We start from the raw sequence: 13,070 nt of genomic DNA, 5'->3' as shown, positions 1-13,070 counted from the left end.
CAGGGCTAAGATGGAGCTCACCGGTCAGTAGTAGCCTATTCACTGTTGCTTTAAAGAGTCCGAGGCCATATTTATCAGGGAATACAGATGGCGGGAGCGCATTCCATTCTTTAGCCGTCCGTACCAAAAAAGAGAAAGGCTAACCGTTTAGTGCGAATAAATGGAATGTTTACCACGAACGGCTGCATTCGCTCCCCACGCCTGGATGTCCGATGATGGAATAATTATTTTAATTGAATTGAAAATATTTATTTCAGATTTACAACCATCCATATTGTTAGTATATAACTTAGGAACTAATGTTAATTTTGTACTTATTATAATATTACAACTAAATACCTAACCTATTTTCTAAATTTCAAAAATCCTATAACTTGGCGAAATCCAATGCGCCAGTATAGGATTCTCAACCTCTCTGCAATTACCTCTGCAATTATGATTGATTGTGATTAGGATGAGGTATGATGTGCTAGGTTGACAGTTTCTGAATAAAAATAGTTGTGAAATAATTCCAAAAATCATTTAATATATTGAAAAATGTATAAACTTGTTTCTTTTTTTTTTGTTGAAAAGTTTTCAGTATTATGTATTTTTTTTTTAAGTTTTAAAGAATAGTTGAATAGAAGAAGAAGTGATTGAAGTTATTAGAATAGAGGAATAGTGGTGTTTAAGCAACACCTACTTTTTCGATTAACTTCTCTGTTTCCACTACCCAAAGATTGTCTGGAAGAGATCGCTCTTTAACCAATAAGACCGCCTGTTGTCTGCCTCTACATTTAATCAATTGTTTATTTTCTTGTATCTTTTTACCGGGTGTGCTCCAATAAAGAGTTCTATCTATCTAATAGTACTTATACATTTTATATACAATCAATATAAACATATTGTTGGCCGGAAAAAAGTTATTTGAAATGTGATCACATTATTGTCTGAAAATTTCGCCTAGCCTCATGCTGCCCAATGTGCTATACATTGTACAAAGTGACACACAGCATAACTGCCCAGACTTAAGAAATGAAGTTCAGAGCTAAACGCCCAGTGTACAATACGCTGTATATAAAAGTTTATCAGATGTCTGCTCGCTCTGTGAGGACCCAACTAATGTTTAATGTTGTAAGTGTGTGTGCTTATATTTACCTACTGTCCTGCCACCGATTGCGATTACGGATCTTAATATGTTTGCAAATAATTTATCAACATTAAGGAAAACTTCAGGTTGAGTGAGTCCTATCATAATGTCTGACTGTATGTTATAACTGTTTGAATTCTGATACTTTCAGGTCACCCTCTTCACCCCGTAATGGAGGTACCCGTGGCGCTCGTGCCGTCGCGGCCACCGCCCGTGCACGCGCACGTGCCGCCGGCCGCGCACGCGCACGCGCACGTGCCACCGCGCGCGCAGCTGTCGGCGCCCGCGCGAGCCCCGCTGCTGGCCGGCCCCGCCCCTCGCGAGGTGCGCTCCGCCGGGGGGCGGCGCCGGGGGGAGGCGGACGAGCTGCTGCCCAACGCTGTGCTAGTTACTGGTCAGTACCTGTACCTACACTGCCGCCGCTGCTGGCCGGCCCCGCCCCTCGCGAGGTGCGCTCCGCCGGGGGGCGGCGCCGGGGGAGGCGGACGAGCTGCTGCCCAACGCTGTGCTAGTTACTGGTCAGTACCTGTACCTACACTGCCGCCGCTGCTGGCCGGCCCCGCCCCTCGCGAGGTGCGCTCCGCCGGGGGCGGCGCCGGGGGGAGGCGGACGAGCTGCTGCCCAACGCTGTGCTAGTTACTGGTCAGTACCTGTACCTACACTGCCGCCGCTGCTGGCCGGCCCCGCCCCTCGCGAGGTGCGCTCCGCCGGGGGGCGGCGCCGGGGGGAGGCGGACGAGCTGCTGCCCAACGCTGTGCTAGTTACTGGTCAGTACCTGTACCTACACTGCCGCCGCTGCTGGCCGGCCCCGCCCCTCGCGAGGTGCGCTCCGCCGGGGGCGGCGCCGGGGGGAGGCGGACGAGCTGCTGCCCAACGCTGTGCTAGTTACTGGTCAGTACCTGTACCTACACTGCCGCCGCTGCTGGCCGGCCCCGCCCCTCGCGAGGTGCGCTCCGCCGGGGGCGGCGCCGGGGGAGGCGGACGAGCTGCTGCCCAACGCTGTGCTAGTTACTGGTCAGTACCTGTACCTACACTGCCGCCGCTGCTGGCCGGCCCCGCCCCTCGCGAGGTGCGCTCCGCCGGGGGCGGCGCCGGGGGGAGGCGGACGAGCTGCTGCCCAACGCTGTGCTAGTTACTGGTCAGTACCTGTACCTACACTGCCGCCGCTGCTGGCCGGCCCCGCCCCTCGCGAGGTGCGCTCCGCCGGGGGCGGCGCCGGGGAGGCGGACGAGCTGCTGCCCAACGCTGTGCTAGTTACTGGTCAGTACCTGTACCTACACTGCCGCCGCTGCTGGCCGGCCCCGCCCCTCGCGAGGTGCGCTCGGCGCCGGGGGAGGCGGGACGAGCTGCTGCCCAACGCTGTGCTAGTTACTGGTCAGTACCTGTACCTACACTGCCGCCGCTGCTGGCCGGCCCCGCCCCTCGCGAGGTGCGCTCCGCCGGGGGGCGGCGCCGGGGGGAGGCGGACGAGCTGCTGCCCAACGCTGTGCTAGTTACTGGTCAGTACCTGTACCTACACTGCCGCCGCTGCTGGCCGGCCCCGCCCCTCGCGAGGTGCGCTCCGCCGGGGGGCGGCGCCGGGGGGAGGCGGACGAGCTGCTGCCCAACGCTGTGCTAGTTACTGGTCAGTACCTGTACCTACACTGCCGCCGCTGCTGGCCGGCCCCGCCCCTCGCGAGGTGCGCTCCGCCGGGGGGAGGCGGACGAGCTGCTGCCCAACGCTGTGCTAGTTACTGGTCAGTACCTGTACCTACACTGCCGCCGCTGCTGGCCGGCCCGCCCCTCGCGAGGTGCGCTCCGCCGGGGGCGGCGCCGGGGGGAGGCGGACGAGCTGCTGCCCAACGCTGTGCTAGTTACTGGTCAGTACCTGTACCTACACTGCCGCCGCTGCTGGCCGGCCCGCCCCTCGCGAGGTGCGCTCCGCCGGGGGGCGGCGCCGGGGGGAGGCGGACGAGCTGCTGCCCAACGCTGTGCTAGTTACTGGTCAGTACCTGTACCTACACTGCCGCCGCTGCTGGCCGGCCCCGCCCCTCGCGAGGTGCGCTCCGCCGGGGGGAGGCGGACGAGCTGCTGCCCAACGCTGTGCTAGTTACTGGTCAGTACCTGTACCTACACTGCCGCCGCTGCTGGCCGGCCCCGCCCCTCGCGAGGTGCGCTCCGCCGGGGGGCGGCGCCGGGGGGAGGCGGACGAGCTGCTGCCCAACGCTGTGCTAGTTACTGGTCAGTACCTGTACCTACACTGCCGCCGCTGCTGGCCGGCCCCGCCCCTCGCGAGGTGCGCTCCGCCGGGGGGCGGCGCCGGGGGAGGCGGACGAGCTGCTGCCCAACGCTGTGCTAGTTACTGGTCAGTACCTGTACCTACACTCCATCCGTGCCAGTTGCTACGATTATCATCTAGCCTCACTTGATAACATACACGGTTGTAACATCAGGAAACCGAAAGATTTTAACACTATATTCCTGATCACGTTTAGAGACTAAAATGTCATATAAACTTTTCTGGATTTTGTCTTGTTTCAGAGTTAATACCAATTAATAAGAAAACATCTTCATATTGTAACATACTCGTAGTACAAAAAGCCTTTTTGATAGCGATGATGCCATTATGGGGTACTCCCCATAATGGCATCATCGCTATCAAAAAATACCCTTATTGATAATGTTAAAAAATAACAAGTAACCTTTAAATTTTTTTGGCTCATTTAATTTAACTCATGGACAAACGTGAATAACGCAGCCATACTGGCCTTAATGGCCAAGAGCAGGAGAGAGATAGCAAAGGTGGTCGCCGGCGTCCGTTAGAGCATGGCAAATAAAGAAAAAGAAGCACACACATAACACACACACACTCATATAACATTATTTCCTTCTCTGGCCAGAAGTGCGTGGTTAAAATGTTTTGGGTTCCTCGTGTCACACAGTGTATATGTGGTCAGCGACGTGAGAGACCAGCGGTCACTCTTCTATGATTCCTCGTAGTTTATGCTCGACCCCAAATTACCTTCGTTTTCCAAACTCTTTCAATTATATTCAGGAAAAATTCGTATATACACATAATAATTATAAATTTATAATTCTGTTTATTGTGAACCCTCAACTTAGTTCATAAGAATACTTGCCCGCCGCGCCGCCCGAAATATTATTTGGAACTAAGCGACTCCGTTCGACGCGCATTACAGAAGGTCTTGTTCGGACTCGTGCGACTAGCATTTTGATCTCAACTTTTATAGATAATAAAAAGCGGTCAAGTGCGAGTCGGACTCGCGCATGAAGGGTTCCGTACCATGTAAGACGTATTAAAAAAATCTACTTACTAGATCTTGTTCAACATTTTACCACTTTGGACACACTTTTTACTACTTTGGAAGTGTCTCTCGCGCAAACTATTCAGTTTAGAAAAAAATGATATTAGAAACCTCAATATCATTTTTAAAGACCTATCCATAGATACCCCACACGTATGGGTTGATGATAAAAGATTTTTTGAGTTTCAGTTCTAAGTATGGGGAACCCCCAAAATTATTGTTTTTTTTTCTATTTTTGTGTAAACCTCATAATGCGGTTCATAGAATACATCTACTTACCAAGTTTGAACAGTATAGCTTTTATAGTTTCGGAAAAAAAGTGGCTGTGACAGAATCGGACAGACAGACGGACATGACGAATCTATAAGGGTTCCGTTTTTGCCATTTGGCTACGGAACCCTAAAAAGTAAAAGTAAAAAAAAAAATGTAAAAAAAAAATTTAAGACAATTTTTCATTTTGGTATTTCCTTAGCAATTTTGGAAAATTCTCTGTAACTTTAATGCTTGAAATGATGCCCTAATTCATAGACTATCGAATGATATTTTTTTCTTTAAATGTGGGACAGGTAAATAGACAGATAATGGTACATTAATCAAGTGCAGTCGTGTTTGGTGCCATAAAACTTTGAAGGGTTGCATTTTTAAATGGTTGAGAAAAAACATACGCGGTTAACGGGCGGACTACGTTTACAAACACATTGTATAAATATGTGTTCAAAATGCGAATGTTTTAAATCATACCGTCTCAAGTATTGACTCTTTTTTTTATAAACAACTGACAGTGGGATCTGTTTGACGGCAGGCTACCCTCCCTACACCAAGCCCCAGGACCTCGCCCACGCCTTCTGCAAGTTCGGCTCCGTGCGCCTCAACCACGACTGGATCACCGACACGGCGGCCTGCCTCGAGTTCACGGAGCCGAGCACGCTCTGGCAGCCATACGGTACGGCGGCCCCGGAGCGGCAGCTGACGTTCACATATATACATGACACAACTTGTGACAAATGTTATGTCCTATAAAAAAAACTACAACACAATCACCGACTACACGGTCGGAAACTACAGAGATCACAGCGGTTAGTTTATTTATATTTATTTTTATTTACATTTTGTAGGGCGAGCCGGGCTGTGAACGTGTACGGCGCCTTCCTGACAGTGACGGCCTGCACCGTCCACACCAGACCTCAGCGGCAGCCCCGGAAGAGGGAGCCCAGGGTCGGCAAAGGACAGAACTTCAAAGGTGAGCCGTGTTACCCTCTGACCGCCAACGGCACCGGCCTCGGCCCGCCCCGCCCTCCGGCCCGGCCCCGCCCTCCGGCCCGGCCCCGCCCTCCGGCCCGGCACCGGCCTCCGAGCGCCGGCAAGCTGCACGCTGCACGCCGCCGCGCCGTCGCGCCAGTGTGGTTCCTCTGACGGTTATCAGGTCACAAACTGCGCAGGAGAAAATAGTACAAAAAAAATCTTAGCAATCATTCAGATTAATGACAAAATTCCTGTTCATCTGATATTATTATAAGAGTCAGACCGAGCTAAGATGATAGCGATTTTGGTAGACCAGTGTGTGCAAGTGTTAAGTAAACGTCATAATTTCATAGATGTTTGACGTTTCGGATAACACTTGCACTGTCTGGCTATCAAAATCTTGCCACTTTAACTTAACTTTAAGTTTCATTTATTCACCATAAAGTAATATGTGCATTACATGGTATGTCATTACAAACAATCAAATAATTAATATAATTCCAATACACTATAATACATTAAAAACAGTTGTTTGCAAGCAAAATAATTACGTAAATTCAATGTAATTACTTAACATTATGCAAAGTTTTTTATTCTTTTTTGATTACATATTAATTTTTATTTTTTTATTTAATGCATGTTAGTCATAAAATGTAATGTTTGAAAAGATGTCCATATTGGGATACTCTCCTACAATTTAGGAGAGGTTTTAATCTTCTGGGTCAGAGGTGGAGGTTAAGAGCCGGTGTAGCTTTATATGACGTTTATAAGCGCATTAATATGTCTTTTGAAAAATCAACTATCTTTGGAATAAATAAATGTAGCAATTTTTTACCGATATTGCTTTTCCTTCCCAGATTCATTTGGATCTTATAAAGTGAGGTTTATTCCGTGCAGGTACGATAGTGGACCCGGCGAACATACCGCTGCAGGGCGCTTCCACCAGCAGCTGGACGCCTTGCTGAGCGCCGTGCGCCTCACGCAGCCCGAGATCGAGCGCCTCGGCCAGCTCTACCGCGACCTGGAGTATGTGCTCGGTGAGCTGTGGCCTGGTGAGTTGTGTTTCTTGTACATAGTGGACCCGGCGAACATACCGCTGCAGGGCGCCTTCCACCAGCAGCTGGACGCCTTGCTGAGCGCCGTGCGCCTCACGCAGCCCGAGATCGAGCGCCTCGGCCAGCTCTACCGCGACCTGGAGTATGTGCTCGGTGAGCTGTGGCCTGGTGAGTTGTGTTTCTTGTACATAGTGGACCCGGCGAACATACCGCTGCAGGGCGCCTTCCACCAGCAGCTGGACGCCTTGCTGAGCGCCGTGCGCCTCACGCAGCCCGAGATCGAGCACCTCGGCCAGCTCTACCGCGACCTGGAGTATGTGCTCGGTGAGCTGTGGCCTGGTGAGTTGTGTTTCTTGTACATAGTGGACCCGGCGAACATACCGCTGCAGGGCGCCTTCCACCAGCAGCTGGACGCCTTGCTGAGCGCCGTGCGCCTCACGCAGCCCGAGATCGAGCGCCTCGGCCAGCTCTACCGCGACCTGGAGTATGTGCTCGGTGAGCTGTGGCCTGGTGAGTTGTGTTTCTTGTACATAGTGGACCCGGCGAACATACCGCTGCAGGGCGCCTTCCACCAGCAGCTGGACGCCTTGCTGAGCGCCGTGCGCCTCACGCAGCCGAGATCGAGCGCCTCGGCCAGCTCTACCGCGACCTGGAGTATGTGCTCGGTGAGCTGTGGCCTGGTGAGTTGTGTTTCTTGTACATAGGGACCCGGCGAACATACCGCTGCAGGGCGCCTTCCACCAGCAGCTGGACGCCTTGCTGAGCGCCGTGCGCCTCACGCAGCCCGAGATCGAGCGCCTCGGCCAGCTCTACCGCGACCTGGAGTATGTGCTCGGTGAGCTGTGGCCTGGTGAGTTGTGTTCTTGTACATAGTGGACCCGGCGAACATACCGCTGCAGGGCGCCTTCCACCAGCAGCTGGACGCCTTGCTGAGCGCCGTGCGCCTCACGCAGCCCGAGATCGAGCGCCTCGGCCAGCTCTACCGCGACCTGGAGTATGTGCTCGGTGAGCTGTGGCCTGGTGAGTTGTGTTTCTTGTACATAGTGGACCCGGCGAACATACCGCTGCAGGGCGCCTTCCACCAGCAGCTGGACGCCTTGCTGAGCGCCGTGCGCCTCACGCAGCCCGAGATCGAGCGCCTCGGCCAGCTCTACCGCGACCTGGAGTATGTGCTCGGTGAGCTGTGGCCTGGGTGAGTTGTGTTTCTTGTACATAGTGGACCCGGCGAACATACCGCTGCAGGGCGCCTTCCACCAGCAGCTGGACGCCTTGCTGAGCGCCGTGCGCCTCACGCAGCCCGAGATCGAGCGCCTCGGCCAGCTCTACCGCGACCTGGAGTATGTGCTCGGTGAGCTGTGGCCTGGTGAGTTGTGTTTCTTGTACATAGTGGACCCGGCGAACATACCGCTGCAGGGCGCCTTCCACCAGCAGCTGGACGCCTTGCTGAGCGCCGTGCGCCTCACGCAGCCCGAGATCGAGCGCCTCGGCCAGCTCTACCGCGACCTGGAGTATGTGCTCGGTGAGCTGTGGCCTGGTGAGTTGTGTTTCTTGTACATAGTGGACCCGGCGAACATACCGCTGCAGGGCGCCTTCCACCAGCAGCTGGACGCCTTGCTGAGCGCCGTGCGCCTCACGCAGCCCGAGATCGAGCGCCTCGGCCAGCTCTACCGCGACCTGGAGTATGTGCTCGGTGAGCTGTGGCCTGGTGAGTTGTGTTTCTTGTACATAGTGGACCCGGCGAACATACCGCTGCAGGGCGCCTTCCACCAGCAGCTGGACGCCTTGCTGAGCGCCGTGCGCCTCACGCAGCCCGAGATCGAGCGCCTCGGCCAGCTCTACCGCGACCTGGAGTATGTGCTCGGTGAGCTGTGGCCTGGTGAGTTGTGTTTCTTGTACATAGTGGACCCGGCGAACATACCGCTGCAGGGCGCCTTCCACCAGCAGCTGGACGCCTTGCTGAGCGCCGTGCGCCTCACGCAGCCCGAGATCGAGCGCCTCGGCCAGCTCTACCGCGACCTGGAGTATGTGCTCGGTGAGCTGTGGCCTGGTGAGTTGTGTTTCTTGTACATAGTGGACCCGGCGAACATACCGCTGCAGGGCGCCTTCCACCAGCAGCTGGACGCCTTGCTGAGCGCCGTGCGCCTCACGCAGCCCGAGATCGAGCGCCTCGGCCAGCTCTACCGCGACCTGGAGTATGTGCTCGGTGAGCTGTGGCCTGGTGAGTTGTGTTTCTTGTACATAGTGGACCCGGCGAACATACCGCTGCAGGGCGCCTTCCACCAGCAGCTGGACGCCTTGCTGAGCGCCGTGCGCCTCACGCAGCCCGAGATCGAGCACCTCGGCCAGCTCTACCGCGACCTGGAGTATGTGCTCGGTGAGCTGTGGCCTGGTGAGTTGTGTTTCTTGTACATAGTGGACCCGGCGAACATACCGCTGCAGGGCGCCTTCCACCAGCAGCTGGACGCCTTGCTGAGCGCCGTGCGCCTCACGCAGCCCGAGATCGAGCGCCTCGGCCAGCTCTACCGCGACCTGGAGTATGTGCTCGGTGAGCTGTGGCCTGGTGAGTTGTGTTTCGTTGCAAGTTGCGTACAATCTTCCATCCTCTATTTAAAAATCCTGAATTATGTATTTTTTTAATATATAAATAAGGTCTTATCAATTTTTAGATTTAATACGCGAAATAAACATAAGTTAGTAGTCTCCAAGTTTCGTCTACAGAAAGTTAAAAAATCGTTCATGGAAAACTGTGTAACATTTTATAACAAAGTACCCTTAGAGGCATGGAACCTGCCCTATACTTCATTCAAGCAATACGTCAAAAATGCACTTCTCAAAAAGGGATACTATAAAATAGATGACTACTTGGGAGACACGGAATCATGGCCAAGTATCCAGTCTCAAAAGCTGTAATAGTTTTGCGTGCAGTGTCCCGGAGAGGCATATGGCGCTGTTGTTTCTAGCTGTTCAACCTTATGTATTAATGTTTGTTATGTTTTAGTTATTTTGATGATGACATTGACATATTAAATACATAGTAGTTATGTATTCTGTAGAACTAGTTTTAAGATTGTTAACTTAACAGTCTCTTGACGTGAAACATGTATTTCATACAATTTTATTTTTTATTCTTTGACATTTGGAGAATTTTGAATTTAGACCTCTAACATCAAAATTTGCGAAATCCTCATGCAAACTTTCATTCTCTAGTTTACTGGTTTGGAGGGTAAAAGTTCCAAGTTTTAGATTTTGTTCGTTCGAGATGTAAGGCGTGCTGGTCTCCCCGCAGGCTGCCGCGCGATCCCGTTCGGCTCGGTGACGACGGGGCTGGGCGTGAAGTCGTCGGACGCGGACTGCTTCGTGTCGCTGCCGCGCGGCTCGGGCGCGGGCGCGGGCTCGGGCTCCGGCTCGGGCTCGGGCTCCGGCTCGGGCTCGGCCGCCGTGGGCCGCGCGCGCCGGGCGCTGCAGGCGCACCCGCACGTGTTCGGCGAGCTGCTCGCCATCCCGCGCGCCAACACGCCCATCGTCAAGTTCCTGCACCTGCCCACCGGCGTCTACTGCGACCTCAGCTTCAAGACCGCGCTGGGCTCGCAGAACAGCAAGCTCATCGCCTTCCTGCTGCACTGCGACCCTCGCCTCGTGCCCGTCGCCGTCGCCGTCAAGTACTGGGCCCGCGTGCACGAGCTCACGGGCACGGGCAAGTTGACCAACTACGCCCTGACCATGATGATCATATTCTACTTCCAGCAGCCGCCGGTCGCGATCCTACCCGCGGTCGAGTGGCTCCAGAGGGACCGCAGCTACGACTGCTTCGTGGATTACTGGAACACGGGCTTCATGAGCGAGACGCGCTGCGTGCCCAGGTCCACCGATACGTCGTCTATAGCGGAGCTGCTGGGGGATTTTTTGAGTATTATGCTAAATTTGACTTCGAGCGGCTCGTCGTTTGCCCGGTCCTCGGCCGGACGATCAAAAAGGATGACTTTAGAGACTTGAGACTTCTCCCGGAGGAGTTCAGTCGGTACAAGAGGAACGTTTACAGCGGCGTGTCGCTCCCCATCCGCTTCATGACGTCCATGTGCGTCCAGGACCCTTTCGAGCAGTGCCACAACGTCGCGTCCTCGGTGTCCTCGCGGTTGGCGGCGGATATCTGCGCCTACTTCAAATTCGCCGCCGACGCCTACGAGAAGGAAAAAATGAAAGATTTTTCGGGGCTGCTGCCGACGATCCTGCTCGAGAAGCCGGACCTGCCGCGCGCCAAGAAGGGCGGCTCCGAGTTCCGCGCGCGCCTGCCGCCCGGCCTCGTCGGCAACATCGCGGCGCCCGACTGGAAGGCCGCCGTGCGCGACGTCGCCCTGCAGCTCTTCCAGACCCTGCTGCGCGTGCAGCTCACCCGGCTCGAGGACAAGGAGGAGCCTGCCACGCCGAGCAAACAAGCCAAGCCTGGACACGCCACTAAGGGAGGAAAAGTTTCTAAGCCGGAGGAGACCCCCGGGTCGTCCAGAGCGGGCAAGATAACCAAGCTAGAAGAGACGGCTAAATTGGGGAAAAATACTGAAGATGTTTCGAAACTTGGACAAGAAACTTCTAAAGTGGAAGTGATCACTAAACAAAGGAGAGACTCTCAATCGGAAGAATCTGCAAAATCTGTTAAGGAAGCCCCTAAACCGGAAGAGGCTGTTAAACCTCAAAATGAAACTGCTAAGTCGGGAGACACAAAAGGAAAGGAAAAAGCGACAAAGGAAAAATCTAAAGTGGAGATAATTAAAAACGGTAAAATAGTCGGGGGTATAACCAGGAGGGAGAAGGAATGGTACACGGGCGCGATCACCCGCGCCATCTGGAAGCGGAAGATGTTCTCCAAGCTTTACAGCGTGATGGGGCTCAAGTTCCTCGACCGGGAGACGATGATCACGGAGGAGATCATGAAGGTGGACAAGAACGTGATCGACGTGCGGTTCACGGTGCTGGTGACGTTCGTGAACGCGCCGCGCTCCGCCGTGGTGGCCGTGCGCCACGCCGCCGGCGACCTCAACGCCTTCAAGGAGTTCGGCAAGTTCTTCAACAACACCTTCCAGCACTGGTTCGTCATCCTCTACAAGCCCTACTGCAAGAAATCCCTCCAAAGTACTAACGCCGAGAACAAAGTGCCGGCCGTCACGGACGAGGAGGCCGCCGCGAAAGAACTCAATGAGGCTATGAAAGAAGACAAAGATATAGACAAGAGCGACTCCGACAGTGATTCTGATCTCAGCTACGAGGATGAGAGAATAGATCCGAACGCGACCAATTCCGAAGTAGGCGAGAGCAAAGAGAGTACGAAGCTAAGTGATGCGGACAAAAGCAGTAAAAACGAATCAAACAGTGCTGTTAAAAAACAGAGTGAAAACGATAAAAAATGTGATACGAAAGAAAATTATGACAGTAAAGTCCAAGTGGAAAAAACACCTGACGAGGATGGGTTAAACGCATCCGATAAGTCGCCGCGGAGGCGCAAACACAAAAAGCAACACGCTAACAAAGATCAACCGATAAACCACTTAAATAACAGGGTCGGGGCTTTAAACTTAACTGTCAAATCACGAACAAACATGAATAATATGCGAAATCACGACAAAACACATCAGCAACAAACAGTAGACGATCAAAATGAGGGGAAAGAGTCTCAGCACACATCAACAAAGAACAAAAACAGAACGCAGCACGGTGACCACAACGACACCGGCCAAGAAATTGTCAAGAGCAAATCTACAAGACACCGGCACAGGAAGGGCAAAGACAAAACGCAGAGCGCTCCCGCGGAGCACAGCGCCGCGCCGGCAGCGCCGGGGAGCACGGACCGCTGCCTGCATGGCGGCGTGTAGTCACTCCGATACATTACAAATCTTGATTATTGCCCTTAGTAATATTTAATGTAGCTAACTTCTATGGACTAAGAGCTATAGGTAATTATGGAATAGAGCAACTAAACGTATCAGAATCGTTTTTTTAAGGAGAATTTGAATGTCTGTTAATGCTATTTTTTGTATGTATAATTACTTCATTTTCAATCAATTATTAAATGTTATTTCTCATAAAGCGTTTGTTTTCATTTAATATCATGGATTTTATTCTGAAACGAACTTCTTGGTATGTATAAATTTCCACCTCATCCTACCTACCCACCTTCTTTGAAAGCCAACAAGTGGCCCGAAGCGGTGCCATCAGCGTTCAACAACCAATTAAAATATGTAATGACGACGACGAAGGATTATTCGAAGACTATATCCTATTCAGTAAACGAAGTATTTCTATCGCATACAAGCGTCTCGTAGACGTAGATGTGCCCCAGCTTGCTAAATA

The 13,070-nt window shown here is 53.0% G+C and overlaps 1 protein-coding gene across 1 annotated transcript; it reads left to right on the top strand.

Moving 5' to 3' along the window:
- Positions 1-7,925: 7,925 nt before the first annotated feature.
- LOC133525484 (uncharacterized) lies at positions 7,926-12,806 on the top strand (the record flags this gene model as incomplete). Its single annotated transcript, XM_061861741.1, is given in 3 exon segments — positions 7,926-9,291; positions 10,018-10,620; positions 10,623-12,806. Coding segments are annotated over 3 exon segments (3,939 nt in total), but the record flags the coding sequence as incomplete, so codon positions are not given.
- Between the last annotated feature and the right edge of the window lie 264 nt (positions 12,807-13,070).

Source organism: Cydia pomonella, chromosome 15, assembly GCF_033807575.1.
Source record: "Cydia pomonella isolate Wapato2018A chromosome 15, ilCydPomo1, whole genome shotgun sequence".
Classification (NCBI taxonomy): domain Eukaryota; kingdom Metazoa; phylum Arthropoda; class Insecta; order Lepidoptera; family Tortricidae; genus Cydia; species Cydia pomonella.
The sequence above is the reverse complement of the archived record's forward strand: the minus strand, read 5'-3'. Positions and strand labels throughout refer to the sequence as shown.